This window comes from Heterodontus francisci, chromosome 5, assembly GCF_036365525.1.
Source record: "Heterodontus francisci isolate sHetFra1 chromosome 5, sHetFra1.hap1, whole genome shotgun sequence".
NCBI classification, from domain to species: Eukaryota; Metazoa; Chordata; class Chondrichthyes; order Heterodontiformes; family Heterodontidae; genus Heterodontus; species Heterodontus francisci.
In genome coordinates, this window is record NC_090375.1 from 131890901 (window position 1) to 131916622 (window position 25722).

Here is a 25722-nt window from a genome sequence, read left to right on the forward strand (position 1 = left end):
GGGGCTGAGCGGAGAGGGAGCGGCGAGACGGGGGCTGAGCGGAGAGGGAGCGGCGAGACGGGGGCTGAGCGGAGAGGGAGCGGCGAGACGGGGGCTGAGCGGAGAGGGAGCGGCGAGACGGGGGCTGAGCGGAGAGGGAGCGGCGAGACGGGGGCTGAGCGGAGAGGGAGCGGCGAGACGGGGGCTGAGCGGAGAGGGAGCGGCGAGACGGGGGCTGAGCGGAGAGGGAGCGGCGAGACGGGGGCTGAGCGGAGAGGGAGCGGCGAGACGGGGGCTGAGCGGAGAGGGAGCGGCGAGACGGGGGCTGAGCGGAGAGGGAGCGGCGAGACGGGGGCTGAGCGGAGAGGGAGCGGCGAGACGGGGGCTGAGCGGAGAGGGAGCGGCGAGACGGGGGCTGAGCGGAGAGGGAGCGGCGAGACGGGGGCTGAGCGGAGAGGGAGCGGCGAGACGGGGGCTGAGCGGAGAGGGAGCGGCGAGACGGGGGCTGAGCGGAGAGGGAGCGGCGAGACGGGGGCTGAGCGGAGAGGGAGCGGCGAGACGGGGGCTGAGCGGAGAGGGAGCGGCGAGACGGGGGCTGAGCGGAGAGGGAGCGGCGAGACGGGGGCTGAGCGGAGAGGGAGCGGCGAGACGGGGGCTGAGCGGAGAGGGAGCGGCGAGACGGGGGCTGAGCGGAGAGGGAGCGGCGAGACGGGGGCTGAGCGGAGAGGGAGCGGCGAGACGGGGGCTGAGCGGAGAGGGAGCGGCGAGACGGGGGCTGAGCGGAGAGGGAGCGGCGAGACGGGGGCTGAGCGGAGAGGGAGCGGCGAGACGGGGGCTGAGCGGAGAGGGAGCGGCGAGACGGGGGCTGAGCGGAGAGGGAGCGGCGAGACGGGGGCTGAGCGGAGAGGGAGCGGCGAGACGGGGGCTGAGCGGAGAGGGAGCGGCGAGACGGGGGCTGAGCGGAGAGGGAGCGGCGAGACGGGGGCTGAGCGGAGAGGGAGCGGCGAGACGGGGGCTGAGCGGAGAGGGAGCGGCGAGACGGGGGCTGAGCGGAGAGGGAGCGGCGAGACGGGGGCTGAGCGGAGAGGGAGCGGCGAGACGGGGGCTGAGCGGAGAGGGAGCGGCGAGACGGGGGCTGAGCGGAGAGGGAGCGGCGAGACGGGGGCTGAGCGGAGAGGGAGCGGCGAGACGGGGGCTGAGCGGAGAGGGAGCGGCGAGACGGGGGCTGAGCGGAGAGGGAGCGGCGAGACGGGGGCTGAGCGGAGAGGGAGCGGCGAGACGGGGGCTGAGCGGAGAGGGAGCGGCGAGACGGGGGCTGAGCGGAGAGGGAGCGGCGAGACGGGGGCTGAGCGGAGAGGGAGCGGCGAGACGGGGGCTGAGCGGAGAGGGAGCGGCGAGACGGGGGCTGAGCGGAGAGGGAGCGGCGAGACGGGGGCTGAGCGGAGAGGGAGCGGCGAGACGGGGGCTGAGCGGAGAGGGAGCGGCGAGACGGGGGCTGAGCGGAGAGGGAGCGGCGAGACGGGGGCTGAGCGGAGAGGGAGCGGCGAGACGGGGGCTGAGCGGAGAGGGAGCGGCGAGACGGGGGCTGAGCGGAGAGGGAGCGGCGAGACGGGGGCTGAGCGGAGAGGGAGCGGCGAGACGGGGGCTGAGCGGAGAGGGAGCGGCGAGACGGGGGCTGAGCGGAGAGGGAGCGGCGAGACGGGGGCTGAGCGGAGAGGGAGCGGCGAGACGGGGGCTGAGCGGAGAGGGAGCGGCGAGACGGGGGCTGAGCGGAGAGGGAGCGGCGAGACGGGGGCTGAGCGGAGAGGGAGCGGCGAGACGGGGGCTGAGCGGAGAGGGAGCGGCGAGACGGGGGCTGAGCGGAGAGGGAGCGGCGAGACGGGGGCTGAGCGGAGAGGGAGCGGCGAGACGGGGGCTGAGCGGAGAGGGAGCGGCGAGACGGGGGCTGAGCGGAGAGGGAGCGGCGAGACGGGGGCTGAGCGGAGAGGGAGCGGCGAGACGGGGGCTGAGCGGAGAGGGAGCGGCGAGACGGGGGCTGAGCGGAGAGGGAGCGGCGAGACGGGGGCTGAGCGGAGAGGGAGCGGCGAGACGGGGGCTGAGCGGAGAGGGAGCGGCGAGACGGGGGCTGAGCGGAGAGGGAGCGGCGAGACGGGGGCTGAGCGGAGAGGGAGCGGCGAGACGGGGGCTGAGCGGAGAGGGAGCGGCGAGACGGGGGCTGAGCGGAGAGGGAGCGGCGAGACGGGGGCTGAGCGGAGAGGGAGCGGCGAGACGGGGGCTGAGCGGAGAGGGAGCGGCGAGACGGGGGCTGAGCGGAGAGGGAGCGGCGAGACGGGGGCTGAGCGGAGAGGGAGCGGCGAGACGGGGGCTGAGCGGAGAGGGAGCGGCGAGACGGGGGCTGAGCGGAGAGGGAGCGGCGAGACGGGGGCTGAGCGGAGAGGGAGCGGCGAGACGGGGGCTGAGCGGAGAGGGAGCGGCGAGACGGGGGCTGAGCGGAGAGGGAGCGGCGAGACGGGGGCTGAGCGGAGAGGGAGCGGCGAGACGGGGGCTGAGCGGAGAGGGAGCGGCGAGACGGGGGCTGAGCGGAGAGGGAGCGGCGAGACGGGGGCTGAGCGGAGAGGGAGCGGCGAGACGGGGGCTGAGCGGAGAGGGAGCGGCGAGACGGGGGCTGAGCGGAGAGGGAGCGGCGAGACGGGGGCTGAGCGGAGAGGGAGCGGCGAGACGGGGGCTGAGCGGAGAGGGAGCGGCGAGACGGGGGCTGAGCGGAGAGGGAGCGGCGAGACGGGGGCTGAGCGGAGAGGGAGCGGCGAGACGGGGGCTGAGCGGAGAGGGAGCGGCGAGACGGGGGCTGAGCGGAGAGGGAGCGGCGAGACGGGGGCTGAGCGGAGAGGGAGCGGCGAGACGGGGGCTGAGCGGAGAGGGAGCGGCGAGACGGGGGCTGAGCGGAGAGGGAGCGGCGAGACGGGGGCTGAGCGGAGAGGGAGCGGCGAGACGGGGGCTGAGCGGAGAGGGAGCGGCGAGACGGGGGCTGAGCGGAGAGGGAGCGGCGAGACGGGGGCTGAGCGGAGAGGGAGCGGCGAGACGGGGGCTGAGCGGAGAGGGAGCGGCGAGACGGGGGCTGAGCGGAGAGGGAGCGGCGAGACGGGGGCTGAGCGGAGAGGGAGCGGCGAGACGGGGGCTGAGCGGAGAGGGAGCGGCGAGACGGGGGCTGAGCGGAGAGGGAGCGGCGAGACGGGGGCTGAGCGGAGAGGGAGCGGCGAGACGGGGGCTGAGCGGAGAGGGAGCGGCGAGACGGGGGCTGAGCGGAGAGGGAGCGGCGAGACGGGGGCTGAGCGGAGAGGGAGCGGCGAGACGGGGGCTGAGCGGAGAGGGAGCGGCGAGACGGGGGCTGAGCGGAGAGGGAGCGGCGAGACGGGGGCTGAGCGGAGAGGGAGCGGCGAGACGGGGGCTGAGCGGAGAGGGAGCGGCGAGACGGGGGCTGAGCGGAGAGGGAGCGGCGAGACGGGGGCTGAGCGGAGAGGGAGCGGCGAGACGGGGGCTGAGCGGAGAGGGAGCGGCGAGACGGGGGCTGAGCGGAGAGGGAGCGGCGAGACGGGGGCTGAGCGGAGAGGGAGCGGCGAGACGGGGGCTGAGCGGAGAGGGAGCGGCGAGACGGGGGCTGAGCGGAGAGGGAGCGGCGAGACGGGGGCTGAGCGGAGAGGGAGCGGCGAGACGGGGGCTGAGCGGAGAGGGAGCGGCGAGACGGGGGCTGAGCGGAGAGGGAGCGGCGAGACGGGGGCTGAGCGGAGAGGGAGCGGCGAGACGGGGGCTGAGCGGAGAGGGAGCGGCGAGACGGGGGCTGAGCGGAGAGGGAGCGGCGAGACGGGGGCTGAGCGGAGAGGGAGCGGCGAGACGGGGGCTGAGCGGAGAGGGAGCGGCGAGACGGGGGCTGAGCGGAGAGGGAGCGGCGAGACGGGGGCTGAGCGGAGAGGGAGCGGCGAGACGGGGGCTGAGCGGAGAGGGAGCCGAGAGGGAGCGGCGAGACGGGGGCTGAGCGGAGAGGGAGCGGCGAGACGGGGAGCTGAGCAGCAAGTGAGGGGCCCAGCAGCGAGAGAGCAGTGAGGGAGTGGCGAGCAGGGGGCGGAGCGGCAAGTCAGTGGTGAGGGAGCAGGGAGTGGGGAACCCAGTGGCGAATGCAGGGGGATCGAGTGAGCGGCGAGGGAGCACCGAGTGGGAGGCCCAGCGGTGCACGCCAAGGGAGCGGCAAGTAGGGGGCCCAGCAGCGAGGGAGCATTGAGCGGGGGAGCGAAAGGTAAGAACGTGTTTCAGTGGGGAGTAGCCAGTGCCAAGCAGAGTGAGTGAGCACCAAGCGGGCGTGGCGGGGGGGTGGTGGCGGTTGGTGGTGGGTAGGGGCCAAGAGAAGCTGCTAAAAGGGAAAGGGCCTTTTGTGCCAAATGGAGCAGCACCATCTTTATTACTGGCAGCTGCCTGAGACATCGCGGACGTTTCAGTCATTTGTGCATGTGTGAGTAGTGCACCTAGTGGTGGCATTGTCAGCAAACATGTTCTTTTCCTTTACCAGAAGTAGCTCTCACTCAGGTAAAGATTGGCGACCCTGCTCTGGAGTTTAGAAGAATGAGATGTCATCTCTTTGAAACGTCAAGATTCTGAAGGGGTTTCACAGGGTAGACACAGAAGTTAGACCACACCTGGTGTACTGTGTACAGTTTTGGTCCCCTTAACTTAGGGAGGATATTATTGCCATAGAGGGAGTGCAACGGAGGTTCACCAGACCTGTTCCCAGGATGGCGGGACTGTCCTATGAAGAGAGTTTGAGGAAACTGGGCCTGTATTCTTTAGAGTTTCAGAGAATGAAAGGTGATCTCATTGAAATCTACAAAATACTTAAAGGGATAGACAAGGTAGATGCAGCTAAGATGTTTCTCCTGGTTGGGGAGTCTAGAACCAGGGGACACAATTTCAAAATAAAGGGGGAAGCCACTTAGGTCAGAGATGAGGAACATTTCTTTACTCAGAGGGTTGTGAATCTTTGGAATTCTCTACCCCAGAGGGCTGTGGAAGCTCAGTCATTGAGTATGTTTAAAGTAGAGATTGACAGATTTCTAAATGTCAATGACATAAAGGGATTTGGGGATAGTGTGGGAAAAAGGCATAGAAGTGGATGATCAGTCATGATCGTATTGAATGGCAGAGCAGGCTCGATGGGCTGAATGGCCTAATCCTATATTCTTGTGTTCCTTTCCCGGCTGGGGATTCTAGAACAAGGCACAGTCTCAGCACAAGGGGTCGATCACTTAGAACTGTAATGAGGAGAAATTTCTTCACTCAAAGGGTTGTAAATCTTTGGAATTCTCTACCCGAGAGGCTTGTAGATGCTCCAATATTGAATATATTCAAGGCTGGGATAGATAGAGTTTTGATCTCTCAGGAAATCAAGGGATAAGAGGAGCTGGCAGAAAAGTGGAGCTGAGGCATGATTGCATTGAATGGCAGAGCTGGTTTGAGGGCTGTATGGTCTACTCCTGCTCCTATTTACACTCTTATGACTAGATGCATTTGTGTTACTACTACCACAAAAAGCGCTTAGAATACCACTTGGTGACTGACATTAAAGAAGCCTTTGGGTATTTGAATTCATAGCAAACCAGTGGCAAAGGCACCACTGTTGGACTGTTACTGGCATTGGAAGTATTACATTAGAATTGTTCCATTTCTGTACTAATATTCAGGATTAACTTTTTTTCTATACCTTGACCAAAGCACCATAATGTTTAATCATTATTTCCTCTGATTTGTATTCTACTGTTTTGCTAATGTAGTTAACAATTGCTATTTGCTGCTCTGCATTGGTTGGACATGCTTATTGTCAAATCTACAAAAGTCTCCTAGGTCTCTTTCAGCTTCATGCTCAGTTATTCCAACACCATTCATGGAGTTTGCCTGCTTAATATTTTCTCTACCGATCTGAAGCCCTTCACACTTATCTGCATTAAATTTCATCCGCCATTATTCATGCTCATTCTGTAATTTGAGTTGCCTCTCTCGATTCCTGTAAATTTGACAACTTTGCACTGAGTTTATGAATCTAATATTTCCTATCCTCTCTGACGTAACTCCTTTAAATGAGCACTCATTATTTCCTACCCATAAGTATTTCATATCCATTCTCAGGGTTTACCCTAAATCCCCACAACTTTGAGTTTAAGCCTTTCATATGGAACTTCACAAGCCTTTTCAGAAGTCAAGGCACACCATGCCATAGAACTAACTGCAATCCATGTGGGTTATCACTTCCTCAAAGTCAAACAGATTGGTTAGCTAGGATCTTCCCCTTCTGAATTCATGTTGACTATTGTTAACCTGATTGTACACATATGTTTATTCTTCTTCTATTATTTCACATGAATGAAAGTGAGTATAATGGGTCTGCAGTTGCTTGTCTCAGATTTGTCATCCTTTTTGAATGTGGACTCTCCATTAGCTTTTTTCCCTAATCTACTGCTAGCTACCATCCCCATTCCCTGTTTACAGTGATTCTCTTATAATCATCATTACCAGTATCTCGAATCTTCTCCCTAATCTCTCAGCACTCGGGGATAATTACCACCTAATCCTAGGAATTTGTTTTGAGCCACTTTAGATTGTCTAGGTCCTCATTTATAACAAAGTTACTGATTTTACTTGGAATATCTTCATACAATATTCTGTTTGACAAAGAAATACTTCTGCATAAGGCTCTATGATGCCTTTATTCTTTAGAATTCATCTTAAAAATACACTTGTAATTAAAAAAAGATATTAAAAAATTGTCATGCAATGGCTGTTTTTATTTGGAGCTGCAATGCTCACAAGATTTAATGTGAGATGCTGAAATATGACATTTTTCCATTTATCCTTGGCTCTTAACGCCCTTTACTACTCACTACTTTTAGTTAACTGCATGCAGAGATTGGGAGCAGTGAGTGGGAGACTGGGGGAGGTTTCCTGTCATATTTGAGTAAATAAAACATGGAACAATGAAAGTTCCTTTGGCACATCAAGTTTTACTTCAAGACAACCTGCACTGTTCTCAACTCTTCCCAACTTATTTAATTGCTGAGGGAATGTAGACCACTATTCCATTGCCAATCCCATAAATTTTTATAATAAAAATTAACTGTTTTATGTAATTTTTTCAAATCCAAGTAATGAAAGGCTATGCTGATATTTTATATATTTCATAAATTCTACTTTATACACTGTCAGAATTAGAATTTTTTAGATTATGTTAGAACAAAGAACAAAATGAGAAAAGGACATTAACACATTCTTTCAACAGACCATATATAATCTAATTTATTGGCGACTATCTAACTTGTGAAATTTCCACAGATAATGCACTATAAATATTCACTTTAAAGTCCAAAGACAATCAAGCATCAAACTATTAACTTAATTCCATTAACCTACCCCAGTACGTTATTTACATGATCCCAGAAATCCCAGTATTGTTTTCCAATGTGGTCTTTTATCTCTGTCTGACCTTAGATTACAACATTCAATCCTTGTTGGCTAATCTAATCTCCTGAGCAAAGATTCTGCAAAGTTGTTCCCAATTGCAAAGGTAATCAAATGAAACAGTGAGACATCTATTTACATTATTTGAACCTGGCGAGTTGTTTTCCAAAGATGATATTACCACAGTTCCAGTAGCATATTTTGATGTTTGGTTATGGAAGTGTGATGAAGGTTGTTTTCCTAAAAGGAAACACATCACTGGCTAGTCAGTGATTTTTTTTTAAAGCTGGAGAAAAGTATTTTTGCTTACATTTTTTATTATTAGATAAGTGTCCAGTTTTCAGATAAATATTAAGGAATAGGGTCATTGCAAGGGCGTGCCCCAAAGTATTCTCTTTGCAATTAATTATTCTACAAACTTTGTTTTTATTGGTTACAGTAAAAAAAGCCAAAAACTTGGCAGTAAAGGTATTATTCAAATTATGGGAACTTTTTCAGATGCACAGCCTGTAATTGCACCCTCTTGTCTTATGCTCTGCAGAAAAAATACCTTGGACTTTTTGGTTCACTTATGTAAAGGGGCAGGAATTACATCAGAACAATGGAGGTTAATTGTGATCTAGCATCTAACAGGTACAGCAAACTACACACTAATGTGGTTCAAGATGCAAAGCACATTTTCATAGTGAAATGAAGGGCCTAATCTATAATTATAAGGCCTTAACTTGGAAGCTGAAGATGTTTAGCATCTGCCTATGTCCAGCAACTCAAAACTCTTACTTAACAAATTATTTAGTTGAAGAATGAATCTGGAGTAATTGTGCCAGATTTGACTTGAAAATGGTTGAAACAGATCTATGCTTCTTTCTAACTGCCCGCCCTAAGTCAATAGATCATACCTGATTATATACGTAGGCCTGAAAGAGTTGTAGTGCTAACCACGTTGCTCCAAGGAGATTACATTAACTGATACAGCAGCATCTCTAACATCTGTAGGAGGCAGTGGTGAACAATTTTTGGAGGTGGTGTACCTTGAAACTGATATATAGGATGACGGAGCTTATTAAATATTTCCATTACATCAACATCCAAACAGCAATTTTTCTTCAGATAAGTGAGCCAACAGTTTACCTAGTAGCTCTTCAGCAAAGCTGAAATTAGTAAGCAGACAAGCTTATGGTACAGAACTAGAGGAAGACTACAGGGACATAGAAAGAGAATTTTGTTTACTTCCCAGCCATTACAATTATTCTGTGTTGAATAAACGTAACATGGAGAGTTTGTGCTTTTCTATTATTTGGGCTGCAAGTGCAGTTCAGAAGGTTCATTGCTGGTGCATGGATGGACTGAGTGAAGGCATCTTGTCTAGAGGTCCACTTTCCAGCACTTTACACATTCTTATGATCATCTTTTGCAAAGTAGAAACAAAGTTTACACTCAATGGAAGGGAGCAAAATCCTTCCTGACGGTTTTCCTGTTAGAGTAACAGCAAGATACTGGTACCAATAGGAGATATCTGAGGGCTGGTTCATATATTGCTTCAGTAATGTGGATACTAAATGGTTTTCAGGCCTAAAACAGGAAAATCTCTCAACAAGACAGAGTCACTGTGGTTGAGCCCTGCTGAATGATTAAACCTAATTCTAATTTAGTTGGAGCATAAGTAAAAAAGGGAAAAGTTACAACTGAGATGGTTATTGACACGAATATTCATTTTCTAATGACTTTTGAACCATTTACTAATTAACAATGCACCTCCACCAAAAGAGAAATGCTTTGTTTTACTGTGCACTTAGAGCTGTTTAATTTATGAAAATATGCACCATTTTTCTGTTCCCCAAATAAAATTATAGCAAATATAAATGCTGAGTTCACTCGACTGCATTCTGTAAAGGATACAGCTGCACTAATTGCAGCTATTTATTTCAGCAATTTAATCTGTTACTTTGTGCATAAAAACAGGCCCACAGGAAAAAAAAGTCACCAAGGAACTCCTCCTATTCATACACCCAGGAATTATTCTTCCCCTCCCCAAAAGCCCAATTCAACCAGAATTAAAGCCTTTTTCATTAATGTACAGGAGCAGGATTAGATGTAGACAGGAAATATTTCCTTCTTACATTCTATTTACAAGGTACCTAGTATAAGAAATGGCCAGGAAATTATTTTAAAAGTCTCGAATTTGTGTCTCAAGTGTGCTAAATGATCCCCACAGTTAAACATTAGGGTTATTCATTGTTTTGTTTCTGTTGCAATTCATGGATGCTTTCATAATGGTTCTCTCCCATGCACGGGGATTGGTTTCCATTAGATTCAGTCTCCTGTTCTGGAGGTTCCTCTTTCAGAGCTCTGATGGGTTCATATCCTGGATCAATGTCCTCTCCTGCAGCATCTACAGATATATTCTGACCTGCAGCTCTGGGTTCTCTTTCATAGTCAGCTACAGATGCATATAGATGACTGGTTGTAGATGGACGTCTTTGAGGAGTCACCTCATCAATGCTGGCATACCCACCTTCTTGCTCTGCTTCTGCTCCATACCATTGCTTTGCTGGTTTATTCACAGTGGAGTACATAGCTGCAATCTAGGAGGAAACCATTATCCAGCATTAGAATTCCAGATGGACAAAACAAGGCACACCATGAGATTTTCTTTTATAGATTTTGGGTCCAATGCATTAAGATTTCAAAAATACCACTTTCCACTCTGATACTGACTGACCAAATATATTTTTTTAATATTCGTTCATGGGATGTGGGCGTTGCAGGCTAGGCCAGCATTTATTGCCCATCCCTAATTTCCTTTGAGAAGGTAGTGAGTTGCCTTCTTGAACCACTGCAGTCCTTGGGGTGTAGGTACATTTTATCAAACTCCAAAATAATCCATAGTGTTCTTCCATTTGATTGGTACCATTGCATTGTAAAATTCGTAAAATCTTAGCTTATCTGATAATCAAGAGGATAAAGGTACTATCCATTGTACTATCTAAAGATTAATTTCACGAAATAAAAGCTGGAAAGAAATTGGCTAGAGAGCGTTTAAAGCATTCAGGCATCACATTATTTGACAATATAAGAACAAATCAACTCAGCAATCTATACAAAAACAGATACAGACATGACTCACTGATGGATGATTTTTCAGTAAATCCCCAGCTTCCTACTGCAACACAATGTTGCTCGATATCAGGGCTGTCCAACCTTTTCACGCAGGGGACCACATTACAATTTTTGCCTCACACAGGGGCCGGTGAGACAATTTCGGAAAGATACAGGCACTAAAATTTATCTCACTATTAATCAAAACAGCAACAAATGTACATTTTTGGGAAGAAGCTTTAAATGAGAAGACTAATGACTTACTTTCTCTTCACTATGTTAGCCACTGATTTAGAGAGAAATCTGACATTTTACTGCTTGCACAAGGAGTCAATGATTGCCCACACATATGTTGTGCCGATAGATGTCCATCTGACAGGACTTATCTTGATCACTCTCTTTCCCCGTCTCTGCCCCCCTCCTACTCTGCCCCACTCTCTCTCTCTGTCCCCCTCCTACTCTGCCCCACTCTCTCTCTGTCCCCCTCCTACTCTGCCCCACTCTCTCTCTCTGTCCCCACATCCCCTTTCCCTCTTTTCGCTCGCTCTCTCTCTCTCCCTCTTTCTCTCCCGCTCCCTCTCCTGCTCCCCCTCTTTCTCTCCCGCTCCCCCTCTTTCTCTCCCGCTCCCCCTCTTTCTCTCCCGCTCCCCCTCCTGCTCCCCCTCTTTCTCACCCGCTCCCCCTCTTTCTCACCCGCTCCCCCTCCCTCGCTCCTTCTCACAGTCCCCCTCTTTCTCTCTCGGTCCCTGTCATCCTCCTCTCTCTCTCTGATAGTTGCAGAGAACGGGAACACTTAGCAGATGGTTGGTCAGTTTAAAAAAAAAAATCGCTGTTAGTTTCACAGCTGACAGTTCCTGACATGAGGTTCCAGCCGTTTCCCAACTTCTGACAGATTCCGTGTTTACCGGTGGGCTTTTATAAAAAACCCCGAATATGTCCGAAGTTGAGAAAGCGCTGTTCCTGATGTCAGCAACTGTCAGCTGTGAAACTGACGGCAATTTTTTTTTTTTTAAAAAGCCGGTCTGCAAAAGAAGCCAGTGAGAAATTTCTCATCTCCAGTCACGGAGCCCTGGTGAGGATGAGGAACGGCCCCAGATACAGTTTATATCTGTGGCCCAGATAGAAACCTTTGGCGGGCCGGATCTTGGCCCCTGGGACGTATGTTTGACAACCCTGTTTTATAGGGTTGCCTTAGTGTCGTGTGGATCATGCGACAGTGAGTGATTTCAATGTACAGCCAAACTGGGTGCTTACAAAACACAAGGACTGAGCATGCAGTTATTGGAATAGGAATCAATTCTGAAAAAGAGAGATAATTAGACGAGCACTTGCATGCATGCCAACTATCAGCATTTTACAAGAAAAATCTACTTTCTTCACCGAAATTAGAAATTGGTAGTATTGAAAACATTTCAGTGAGCAACTGATAAATCTATGGAACAGGTTCCTTAGGGGAACACTGGAATTAGAATTTGTTGATACATACCAATGTAAATCGGATAGATTCAGTTCAGAATATATTTTGGAATACAGTACATAAAAATTTGCACTTATGTAGTGCTTTTCATGACCAATGGGTGTTTCAAAGTGCTTTACAGCCAATGAAGTGCTTTTGAGGTGTAGTCACTGTTAAGTCGGAAATACAACAACCAATTTGTACACAGCAAACTCCCACAATCAGCAATGTGATAATGACCAGATAATTTTCTTTTGTAATATTGATTGTGAGATAAATATTGGTCAGGACACCAGGGATAGCTCCCCTGCTCTTCTTTGAAATAGTGCCATGGGATCTTTTACATCCACCTGAGTTGGCAGATGGGGCTTTGGTTTAACCAAAAGATGGCACCTCCGACAGTGCCGTCCTCCTCAGTACTGCACTTAACTGTCAGCCTTGATTTTTATCCTCAAGCTCAAGGACTTGAACCCAGAATCCTGTGACTCAGAGGTAAGAGTGCTACCAACTGAGCCATGACTGACTCTGCATAATAAGGTTACATATGGTTGAGTACAGTGTTCATGTGGAACAAGCAAAGTTTGCAAAATAGGGTTGAGGCTGCAGGAGTGATGCCCTTTACTCACTTTAAAAAGTTACCTTAAACTGACATTTTGGGCAGGATTTTCCTTCTGAATGCAGGGGATTCCACCGCCGGGGAAAGAGTCACTTATGGGTTTTAAGAAATTTCTCATTGAATATGCTGTATTTAATATGAACACCTTATTACTACGCATGCAATTTTTCTTTGACATTCTTGTCAGGCTATATCAAAACATGCAGAGCTAACTCTATCCTAAAATGACAACCAGAAATAGCAGCTAATGTGGAGAAAGGTAGTTTGGTAAAGGTAAGGAACTATAGACCCACAGTTCAAAGAGTAATTCAAAGCTCTTTTAACGAGCACCACGGAATGTGCTAAAACAATCACAGCAACTCAGCGGACAGAGAGCCAGAGTTCTAAATAGCAGCTAGTGGTAAAACTAGCTTATGGTAGCCTTTCACAGCACCAGGAGTTCATTTAGAAGTTAAAACCAAATTCAATTAACAGAAGATAGCTGTTAGACTGTTAGAGGGAAAACCTACTTGACTTCATCCATACCAATCTAACAGTCACAGATGCATCTGTCCATGACAGTATTGGTAGGAGTGAGCACTGCACAGTCTTTGTGGAGATGAAGTTCCGTCTTCACACTGAGGATACCTACCATTGTGTTGGGTGGCACTACCACCATGCTAAATGGGATAGATTTCGAACAGATATAGCAACTCAAAACTGGGCATCCATGAGGCACTGTGGGCCATCAGCAGCAACAGAATTGTATTCAACCACAATCTGTAATCTCATGGCCTGGCACATCCTCCACTCTACCATTACCATCAAGCCGGGGGACCAACCCTGGTTCAATGAGGAGTATAGGAGGGCATGTCAGAAACAGCACCAGGCATACCTCAAAATGAGGTGTCAGCCTGGTGAAGCTACAACACAGTACTACATGTATGCCAAACAGCAGAAAACAGAATGCAACAGACAGGGCTAAGTGATCCCACAATCAACAGATCAGATCTAAGCTCTGCAGTCCTGCCAGATCCAGTAATGAATGGTGGTGGACAATTAAACAATTGACAGGAGGAGGCGGCTCCACAAACATCCCCATCCTCACTGATGGGGGAGCCCAGTACATCAGTGCAAAAGACAAGGCTGAAACATTTGCATCCATCTTCAGCCAGAAGTGCTAAGTGCCTGGATGGGTGCAGCTCCAACAACACGCAAAAAGCTCGACACCATCCAGGACAAAGCAGCCCGCTTGATTGGCACCCCATTCACCATCTTCAACATTCACTCCCTGCACCACTAACTCTCAGTGGCAGCAGTGTGTACCATCTACTAGATGCACTGCAGCAACTCACCAAGGCTCCTTCCACAGCATCATCCAAACCCGCAACGTCTACCGCCTAGAAGGACAAGGGCAGCAGATGCATGGAAACACCATGATCTGCAAGTTCCCCTCCAAGCCACACACCATTCTGACTTGGAACTATATTGCTGTTCCTTCACTGTAACTGGGTCAAAATCTTGGAATTCCCTTCCTAACAGCACTGTGGGTGTACCTACCTCACATGGACTGCAGCGGTTCAAGAAGGCAGCTCACCACCACCTTCTCAAGGGCAATTAGGGATGGGTAATAAATGCTGACCTAGCCAGCGATGCCCACATCCCCCAAATGAACAAAAAAAATGAACAGATAAATAACAGTATAAATAGTACAGCATATATTAGAAAAAAAAATACACTTCGCGACATCTATTCTAAACTACATGTTTTATTATTGACTTTTATACCGTTATTCTTTTCTTACATTCTTCCCAACTGGTTTAAAACCGTCTCTTCCAAAGTTATAAACTGACTTGACGCATTGTTTTGAATAGCTTAAGCTCATTAAATACCCCCAAATATTTGCCATTGTTTTGTAGGTTTAGATAAATGTCAGCTAAATTGAAAAGGATCTATTCATCATACACATAATTAAACAATTCACAGCTGTTTCTGTTCACATTGTAAACTAAATGGAACTGTCCTTGCAACACCTGCATCAATGTTATCTTTTTTTTTTAGCCACTTATTTATTGTGACTGAATTAAAGTAATCTCTACAAAACTAAAATTAAACTTGCTTCATTTTTGCCACAGGAATCTTACGAAAATCTTTACAGTAATGTAAGCATATTACATGTGTTCTTGCCCTTGTCCACATCTTTGTCACTTTATTAAAAATTCTATTGAATTTCTCTAACATGGCTTCCCATTTGTAAATCCAAACTGACGCTTTATAACTAATTTATATTTTTAAGCGTTCTACTACTTTGTTCTGGATAATTAATACCAGAATTTTATTACCTGGGTTCCCCCCAATTCTCTTTTTTAAATATTGGGCCAGATTTTGCTGAGCAAATAACTATGCGTGAATAAAACACTGATATTAATGCACAGGTTGTCCAGCATCTTGTAGCAAGGAAGCAATACCCTATGAATTATGAATCACCTAAAGTTACAGACTAATTTGTGGCTTTGCGAAAATTGAATCTCACGCTTAACTTCCCTGTGAGTTTCATGAAGCTGCTGTATTTGCACAGCAATTACCCATTAAATATACCACAGAAAGTTAAGCCTTGCAATTAACAGTGCAAATATCATTTTAACAATGTAATAACTGTTAATGACCACCGATAAACCTCTGTAGCCCAGAAAATAAATAATTTTAAGTGTGGAGTCTCATTCCTTCAGGTTGTGAATTTTTAGATTTTAGATTTAGAGATACAGCACTGAAACAGGCCCTTCGGCCCACTGGGTCCATGCCGACCATTAACCACCCATTTATACTAATCCTACACTAATCCCATATTCCTACCACATCCTCACCTGTCCCTATATTCCCCTACCATCTACCTATACTAGGGGCAATTTATAATGGCCAATTTACCTATCAACCTGCAAGTCTTTTGGCTGTGGGAGGAAACCGGAGCATCCGGAGGAAACCCACGCAGATACAGGGAGAACTTGCAAACTCCACACAGGCAGTACCCAGAATTGAACCTGGGTTGCTGGAGCTATGAGGCTGCGGTGCTAACCACTGCGCCACTGTGCCGCCCCTTGTTTTAGGAAATTTTAAAAATGCCAAATTTGAATTTTTTATTCCTACTTTTCCTTTGTCTTTTTCCTCCTCCTCAACCCAATCCTCATTTCCCTCTTTTTATTTCTCTTTTTGTATCTGATTTGAAATTGAATTCACCAATTCTAATTTACACTTCTTTCTCAGTCCTTCCTCTGTTTGTTTCTCAATTCTGAAATCTCACTGGTTAAGGAGATACAGTGTTTGTCCCATTGTTCATAAAAGTCTCAGATGCCTCATTTCCCTCACTGTACCATCAGCTTGCATTTCCACCAAATTTTAAAACCTAAACATGCACACATAAGATTAGCTAACTAACATGATGCCCCACTCCAGCCAAATCTAGCTCACTACATTTTCCTTTCCCAACTCAACGTATATTACCCTTTTTCTAGAAAATTCCTAACTATTTATGCTCGTAATGCTGCTAGCACATTATTGATTTCTTTAAAAACCTTTAAAAGACTTCCTTCTGGCCCAGGTGTTTTATTGACTTAGCTCTTACTCAAGTTTCCAGCTACCAATTTACCATAATGCTAATTTTATTGCAGCCATCAGCCAATTAAAACTAATATTTAGTTATCCATCTTGAACTGTCTGCAGCCTTTTACATGGCCCAACTATACCATCCTCCTCCAATGTCACTCTTCCACTGTCCAGCTGTGTGGCACTGCTCTCGCTTGTTTCTTGCTTTACCTATCTAATCACAGTCAGGGTATCCCTAGCAATGGCATCGCTTGCCGCTCCTGCACTGCTATTTTAGGAGTCTCCCCAGGATCCATCTTTAGCCTCCTCCTCTTCCTCATCTACATGCTGTCCCTTGGAAACACCATCCAAAGACATAGCATCAGGATCTACATGTACGCTGACAACACCCAGCTCTACCCTCCGCACCACCTCTCTTGTCCCCTCCACCGCGTCTGTTGTCAGCCTGCTTATGACATCCAGTCCTGGGTGAGCTGCAATTTCCTCCAGTTAAACATTGGGAAGATTGAAATCATCATCTTCGGCCTTCACCACCATTTCCATATCCTAACCTGAACCGAGTCGTGCTCATTCATGACCCCTGTGCTGGCTGACTTCTGCTGGTTCTCGATCCCCCAATGCCTCCAATTTAAGATTGCCATCCTCGTGTTCAAGTCCCTCTTGGCTTTGCCCCTTCCTATCTATGTAACCTCCTCCAGTCCAACAAGCCTCCTAGAACTCTGCTGGAAGGGTTGAATGGCCTACTCCTGTTCCTAATATTTATATGTTCTTTCTTATGCTCCTAAGGAGTGCGCAGTTATGAGGAGGATTATTTTTTTTATTTGCTTCCCAGCCAGTCTACAGGGTCGTAGTTGAAACAATTAGTTGAGGTCATGTGATAATAGTTTGGGTCAAACAGCTAATTCAAATATCATTGAATTACCCTTGTGATTAACTTTAAAAGAAATATAAAGGTAAAAAGCTAACAATTATCCAAAAACACTTTGGAAAAAAATATTCCTTACTGGATGCTCTAACTTTTCAAGAAGAGCGCTACCGGCCGTTTTGATAATCTGCAAAGTTTTAATTCCGATGCACCTTCTTTCTTTAGAAGTGACAAGTCCTAGATGATTAAGTATTTTTAAGATGTTTAACATTAAGCCAGTCAACAATGGGCAAAGATGGAGATATAAAAATGTATTGTATGAAATGACAGTGGTTGGGGAAATAAGAGATCTTCTGTAACCAAGATGATAATACTGATTTGCAGAAGCAATATTGCTGATGCACATTTCTTTAAAAATGTCATACGTTTTGTTCTTTCTAAATTGAGGATCGTTCAGCTGTCGTATTAGAATTTTCCAAACCTTGCAAAGGTTCAGATCAACAGTGGTAGGCTGAAAATAGACACTATTTATTCAATGTTGTGCAACCTTTTAAATAAAAATATCTAAAATCAAAACCTTTACTGTAAGGAGGTACGGAAAATAGACAGGAAGTAACTATATATTTAAAAACAAAACAGTAGCACATCTTCTTGTTTCCAGAGAACAGATTGAACAGTTTGCAAACTCAACAACCACCAATGATACTCTGCAGTGCATCTGATGCAAACGTCTGACTTACTATGGAATTGATAGAAATAATTTTAACATCTGTCAGTTATCAAAAATGGACCTGCTATGCATTTAAGAAAAATACTTGACACTCAATCTTCTACTCAGCTCTAAACCACATTTTCCCCTGTTGCACAGAAACAGTAAATTCTGGGCTGGATGACATTTGGAGGAATGCTATAGAAAAGTTTGCAAATAATTTTGGCTTGTAATCAAAACAATTTAATTCTTTCAAGCTTTCTGATAAATTGCTTCAATAGTAATTAAAGAAAGAACTTGCATTTATACAGCATCTTTCATGACTTCAGGATGTCCCAAAGCTGTTTTGTGAGCAAACAATAATTTCTTCATAAGGTCTCGCAAACTGTGATGAGATATTTGACTGGATAATTCAGTTTTTTTTGGTGGTGTTAATTAAGGGATAAATGTTGGCCAGAACACCAAGAGAATTCACCTATTCTTCAAATAGTGCCATGGGATCTTTTACATCCACCTGAGCAAGCAGATAAGGTTTGGGTTTAATATCTCATCTGAAAGACAGCACCTCTGATAATGCAGAACCCTCGCAGTACGGCAGTGAAGTGTCAGCCTAAATTATGCAGTCAAGTCTTACTGTGGGGTTTGGCTCATAGGAGGTGGGAAGGGTTGTAATAGCGCGACAAAAGGCGTCAGGAGAGAAGCCTGACATCTTGACGTCGCAATCAAATATTCCGAAGGGCAGCCTGCATGCCGAGAGAACCTCATGCTGAAACGCAGGGGGAAGGTAACTAAGCCTGTTTATCAGGCAATTAACTCCTATTTTACCAGGGATTTCAAGTTTTACAACACGTGCATGGGAACAACAGGGCTTCAAAGCCTTGTCAAGAATAAAGAGACGCCGGATCAGCGGAGGTCAGTGCTGGCTCCAGATGCCAGCCATTGTGAACAGTAGCGTGGCTTGGCAGAGAGGATGGAACAGCGCAAGCAGCAGCATTGACAATAGGGTATAGGGACAAAGCTGCCAGCACAACAGGGGCATACTGCTTGAGTGCCATCTCAGAAGGGGCACTTGTATGTTCAGAGTGGGGGCGAGGGTGAGGCGCCCTGAAAACTGAGTGCAACTATCTGTCCTGAGCCTCATTCACTCAGCCTTCTAGACCTCCAGTGAGGAAGAGCAAAGAGAGAAAGAGCTGCAGCCACAGGCAGTGGGCCAGCAGCAACTCGAGGCCATTTACAGCTTCTACCTTGGAGGGGGTACAGAGAAGGGCGGTGCAGAGGAGCACACAATCAGCCTGTTGTGCGTTGAAGGTTACCCAGCAGGGAGGGTCTACCACCAGAGGCTCAGCTTCCTGCAAATGTTGGAGCAGCAGTGTCAAAGACTGCTCCTCTCCAGGGAGGGGCCACAGAGCTGTGTGTCATGATGAAGGATGAGCTGAGCCCTATGGGACATGGTGGCTGAAGGTCATTGTGGCGCTGAATTTCTATACCTCAGGATCGTTCCAGGGGTCTTTCAGAGTTATGTGTGGGATCTCCCAGTCTGCAGCTCATTGCTGCATCAAAGATGGTCACCAACGCCATCTGCAGGAGGGCCTGCCAGTGTATGCACTTTTGTACCAATCCGGAAAACCAAGCTGAGAGGGCCATTGGGATCGGGGCCATCGCAGGATTCCCCAGTTGCATCAACTGCACATATGCAACCAGGTCTCCGACAGACCAGGCAGCAGCCTTCATCAACAGGAAGGAAGGGCTTTCACTCGCTCAACATACAACTGGTCTGCACCCACCGCAAACGGTTCCTCAGGTCTGTGCACAGTTCCTGGGAAGCAGCCACAATGTTGACATATTAAGGCAGTGTCAGATGCCAGATATTTTCAAACCCCCGTGTCCCTTCAAGGATGGATACTGGGTGATAAGGACTATCCACTGAAGACGTGACTACCGACACCTCCGCCTCCCAGCAGTTAATTGGCCAGCTGCCATGTAATCGCAAATTTTAGCCCACCCTCCACTTCTGGTTCTGGCAGCGGAACCTTGGGCCTTACCATAAAATTCTGCCCAGAGTATCAACACTGAGCCAAGCTGGCATTATTAATGAACGTGCTCGTCTGTAAATGTGCATATTAATCATTAGAGCAATTTTAATAAAATATTAGAAAATATACTAAATGAATTTAATAGCACTTCAATCAACATTTGAAAACAGAAAAGACAGGTACATGATCTTCCATTGGGAAATGTGTGGACAGGATAATATGAAGGAATTGAAAAGTAAGTTTGGAATTGTTAAAATGCAGTTTCACACCAGGCTGGTGTGATACTGTACCTAATACAAATTCAGATGCATCTTAGAGTGTCTCACTTTAGTGTGCTCAGATGTCAGATCAGAACCTGGCCCCCGAGGTACACTAGTACTGTCTCATATATGTTTGTCTAAATCTACTTCACATTGACACATTAGTGGAAGCATACTGTACTTTGTTTTCTATCCTAACCTGTGAGACAAAGATGACTAGTTTATGAACCTAATATTTATTTTGTAAGGTAGTCTGGAGTCTTGCAGAAAATGTTTTACTGAAGTATCTAGCTGGTAAGTAAAACATTTGTGAATGGCCAGGAGAAATGAAGCTTGATATTTTAATGCAAGTCAGTTAAACTGGTGTTTGTTATAATACTTTGAACATAGTACAGCACAATGAAGTATTAGAGCAGATTACTCCATTTGTTAGTTAATTCAGGATGACACTTGAAAGAGAAATTATCCGCTGAAAAAAAAGTTACTTTGTCCCCTCAATATATATTAAACGTATTCCGAAAATCAAATGAAGCTGCAATTTTTGCAGCTTGAAGTACAGAACACATGAACCAAATTATAAATAAGGATTACTATCCACTCTGAATGAGATGAGGATTGATAAAAGCCAATAACATCAATCGTCAAGACCCATTATAGCACTTGTCATGGAACTCAAACATCCTCTGCAGTGATATTAAAGATAGCTTCCTATTCAAACATGTTGTACCACTTTATTATTTATTGAGATCCAGTCTTTCATTTATCAGCTCTTATATCACTGTACTGCAGGCTGTCATATATAGATTACAGAATTTAAGGTACAAATGGACCAAATATCTGACTTTATCTAAAACTAAAAGAAAATTTACATAAGCTTAAAACTAACAGATAGAAAATCATGAAGGGGTTGGAGGAGATGAGACTGAATCCCGATCCCTAGCAACCAGGAATGCTAGAGATGAAAACTTATTGCATGTAGTAACTGGAAAAATGAACTGATCTAATTTGCAGTTTTCCTTAATAATGACGTACTTCCATGCACGGGATCTACCTTCAAGGTCCCCATAAATAACGCAACAGAAAATTCTAATGCAACACTGACTCGCCATTGCAATGTTATTTTACAGACAGCATGCTCACCCTAGGAAATGCATTGTGCAAATAATCAGGACTTTTTTCAAAAAAAAGTACATATGCAAAACCAAAGGACAGAAAAAGGAGCTTCCTACTGCAAACAACTACATGACCAAGCCTAATACGTTAGTTTGATTTCATTTATTTAAGATTTTCATTCATGACAGCTCTACTTAGCTGAAATTGGCTAGTTTACAATGAGGTTTACAGGTTAGACCAGAAAGGATACTATTATCATGTTAGAAAAGGATTAATAACGTTTAGTATCGTCACGATAAATCAAGTACAAAAGATATGTACAATAAGCAAATACCATGGAAAATACAATAGGTGCAAATAAAATTAAATACTCCATGGATGGTCACCTAAATCTGCCTGTCTGTGATTAACTATGATCATGTGACCATCCTCCAGCTCCTATGAAAAAAATGTTGTCAAGCATCATTTTGGTCCAGCTAAGAGTGATCAGAAGTCTTGCAGGAGAAAATAAAACTGGCAAAGTGCTTGAGTGAGCAAGGCAAACAGATTTAGAAAAACACAGTCAACTCACAGTAGTCAACTCACTACAGTGTTTTACTTGGGAGCCAGCCAAAATGCACATTATAGAGAGATACACAACATCTCAGGAGAATCAGCATGGGCCCATTAAAGGGGCTGTGAAGAAGTGCTCTAATAATGATGTTTGAAAACACTTCAAGTCGGTTACTGAAGCCAAGGAGTGATTTTTGCAATAAACTGATGGTATTTTTCAGTCTCTTGTGAATTTGAACATTAGACTGCCTTTTGGTTTTCAGTTTGGTTTAGGGCCTTGTAAAAACCAGCATCAGTATGCTCATGAGATACTGAATGCTATTCTCCAGCAAGAAAAACAGTAAATCCTGTAATGGAAGAAGCATTGTGAATGAAAGATAACATTTTCAGTAACTCCTGAAAGAGAATTCGCATTTTTGAATGTGTGTAAGGTTTTGCGAAGATGGTTTGTTGAATAGACAAGAAAGACAACCATTTTCCTAAAATGATTTTAGTGCAACTTTGGAGTCAGATTGGGGCCTCAGCAGGGTATAACTTCCAGTACAGTGGAAAGCAAGGTTAATATATGCTCAAACAGGTTGGTTAAATGTGGAGATCAGAGATATACACGCCCACGCTTTCAATACATCTCGAGATCCTGGAGGTTTGACCACACGACACCCGTTCACGTGACACCTGACTGTTAGAGAAACTTACAAGCCTGTTTGTGAAGAAGACACTGAGACTAGGATGCTTTGGTGGAGACTGTTTATTGTTTGCCACAGAGCTTACTTCTCCACTTCTAACACCAACCAGCTAGTGCTGGCTGGCTCTTTATATATACATCTGAGTATAATTAACTAATCAATACCCAACACCTGTTCACCCTATTACCTTCAACTACTAGGTTATTTAACATCCATTAACGGAACTTATTAGACACTAACACTGACCACGCGAAGCCCATTCATGTGACACCTGACCACAAGACACCAAAGAATTTTTGGTTGTAATTTTGCACCAGTAACTGTTGTGCGAGAAGTTCTGAGAACCAGGAGGTCACCCGAGGGCAGGGAAGAAAGGAAACCAGTGGTGGGAGGAACTTTGCGTGTTGAATTAATAGTAAAGTAGTAGCACTCAGACTCCCTATATAACCAAAATTATTACTATATTTAATTGGTAGTAATAGGTAAAATGCCACTGCTCCCCAGTTTCCATCTCTTCCACAGATCCCCCATTCCACCAATCTCCATCTCACCCGAGCCCCCATTCCCCAGTCTCCACCTCGCCTGATCCCCCATTCCACCAGTCTCCATCGCACCCGAGCCCCCATTCCCCAGTCTCCATCTCACCTGATCCCCCATTCCCCAGTCTCCACCTCGCCTGATCCCCCATTCCACCAGTCTCCATCTCGCCCGATCCCCCATTCCCCAGTCTCCATCTCGCCCATGATCCCCATTCCCCAGTCTCCATCTCGCCCATGATCCCCCATTCCCCAGTCTCCATCTCGCCCATGATCCCCCACTCCTCAGTCTCCATCGCGTCCGAGCCCCCATTCCCCAGTCTCCATCTCGCCCATGATCCCCCATTCCCCAGTCTCCATCTTGCCTAAGCCCCCATTCCCCAGTCTCCATCTCGCCCATGATCCCCTATTCCCCAGTCTCCATCTCGTCCATAATCCCCCATTTCCCAGTCTCCATCTCGTTTATGATCCCCCATTTCCCAGTCTCCATCTCGCCTATGATCCCCCATTCTCCAGTCTCCATCTCGCCCATGATCCCCTATTCCCCAGTCTCCATCTCGCCTGCTCCCCCATTCCCCAGTCTCCATCTCATCCATGATCCCCCATTTCCCAGTCTCCATCTCGCCCATGATCCCCTATTCCCCAGTCTCCATCTCGCCCGATCCCCTATTCCCCAGTCTCAATATCGTCCATGATCCCCCATTCCCCAGTCTCCATCTCACCCATGATCCGCTATTCCCTAGTCTCCATCTTGCCCGAGTCCCCATTCCCCAGTCTCAATCTCGCCCGAGTCCCCATTCCCCAGTCTCAATCTCGCTTGATCCCCCATTCCCCAGTCTCCATCTTGCCTGAGCCCCCATTCCCCAGTCTCAATCTCGCTTGATCCCCCATTCCCCAGTCTCCATCTCGCCTGAGCCCCCATTCCCCAGTCTCAATCTCGCTTGATCCCCCATTCCCCAGTCTCCATCTCGCCTGAGCCCCCATTCCCCAGTCTCCATCTCGCCTGAGCCCCCATTCCCCAGTCTCCATCTCGCCTGAGCCCCCATTCCCCAGTCTCCATCTCGCCTGAGCCCCCATTCCCCAGTCTCCATCTCGCCTGAGTCCCCATTCCCCAGTCTCCATCTCGCCCATGATCCCCCATTCCCCAGTCTCCATCTCGCCCATGATCCCCCATTCCCCAGTCTCCATCTCGCCCATGATCCCCCATTCCCCAGTCTCCATCTTGCCTGAGTCCCCATTCCCCAATCTCCATCTCATCTAATCCCCCATTCCCCAGTCTCCATCTTGCCTGAGTCCCCCATTCCCCAGTCTCCATCTCGCCCCTGATCCACCATTCCTCAGTCTCCAATTCACCTCTGATCCCCCAGTTCCCCTCTTGCCTCAATCCCCATTCCCCAGTGTCCATCTCCATCTCGCCCTTGATCTCCCAAACCCCAGTCTCCATCTGTCCCACTAAGCCCCTGTTCCCCAGTCTCCTCCTTCTCACCCCCACACACCCATTTTAAGAGCCCTCACCTGTTAAGGGCTTCCCAATTAGACACTTGCAATTCCTGAGTCTCCTGATTCCCGACTTTCCAGCCCTGCTGACTGTGATCCACATGGCCGAGGTTCTCTGCAGCGGAGGTCAGGTGACATCACTAATTCTAAGGCTTTGACATAAGGCGGACATCACGGAGGCTGGGGGCTGGTGGGATGGGCCGGGCGCACATGTGGCAGGAATTTTAAATAACTGATCTCTCAGGTTGTTGGAGGCAGAACTTAGGAAAGGTACCCTCATTCGGGGAGGGTTGAATAGACATGGTCGCTTTCAAACCCCCCCTCCCCCAACTTGCCCAGAGAAAATGGTGCATGGGAGGGTTTAAGTTCAGGCCAAGTCTGCTTACTGGCCTGAGGCCACATTGGTTGCACCCAGCATCATCTTATTTCCACTGACTTTGAAGTCGGCCAAGAATTTCACTGCAGGCAAATGAGGCCCGAACAAATTTAAAAATTGCAGCCTAATGAGGTCATTGGTGTCGCAATGTGATTTTTTACAAAGACTCGGGGAGGCTCGCCTGGTGTAAAGCCTGCCAGATATACCTGGCAGGATGCAGAGTGGCCAGAAGAGAGCAAGATATGTATTATTTTTATAGCAGGAAGAAATCTTCGGGCCTCTCTTATTCTGTACCACCCTCTTCGTCTTCACACCAGCATGTGTTTGGGAACCTCCCACTGCCACCACCCAGCACTTACTTTATGCCGGGGCCTATTCCCATTGGTCCCCAGTGGTGAATGGGCTCTCACATCAATTCCTGCTCCCCATCATTGGCCTTGACATTATTCCAGCTAGCTTCAAGCGGGACACCAACTTCAAATATTCTAACATGGATCTTTAGTTAAAATTAGCTGGACCTCGCTTTCTTGAAAATTGTTCAGTGGACCTCCCACACTCTGTACCCACCCCCATTAAAATCAGGGCCTTTCTCCGAAGAATGTACCAGAGCTAAATATTAAATATTTATGGCTATAATTTGATTTAAAAAATAAAACTTATGAAAATAAAATTACACAAATTTTATATAAAACAGCTGCAAGATTTCAGATCCAATGTCCTGATTTGCCCATATTGACATTTTAGATTTTAGAATCCATGAATTATTTTGTTGGCCCTGAACAATTAAATTTTGTGGGTCCTGAGTAATTTAAGCACTTCACATACCCTTCAATAATCATTCTACTCTGGCAGTGAATACAGAAGTACCCGAC

General features: G+C 47.7%; 1 protein-coding gene across 6 annotated transcripts in view; it reads right to left on the reverse strand.

Annotated features, from left to right (window-relative positions):
* Positions 1-3908: 3908 nt before the first annotated feature.
* Positions 3909-25722, reverse strand: part of pag1 (phosphoprotein membrane anchor with glycosphingolipid microdomains 1) — a 271166-nt gene continuing 249352 nt past the window's right edge. For all 6 annotated transcript variants that reach the window (XM_068032104.1, XM_068032103.1, XM_068032102.1 and 3 more), the window contains one exon: positions 3909-10058. In XM_068032104.1, the coding sequence (XP_067888205.1) occupies positions 9702-10058 (357 nt within the window). In that variant the 3' untranslated portion in view covers positions 3909-9701. The remainder of the gene's footprint in view (positions 10059-25722) is intronic.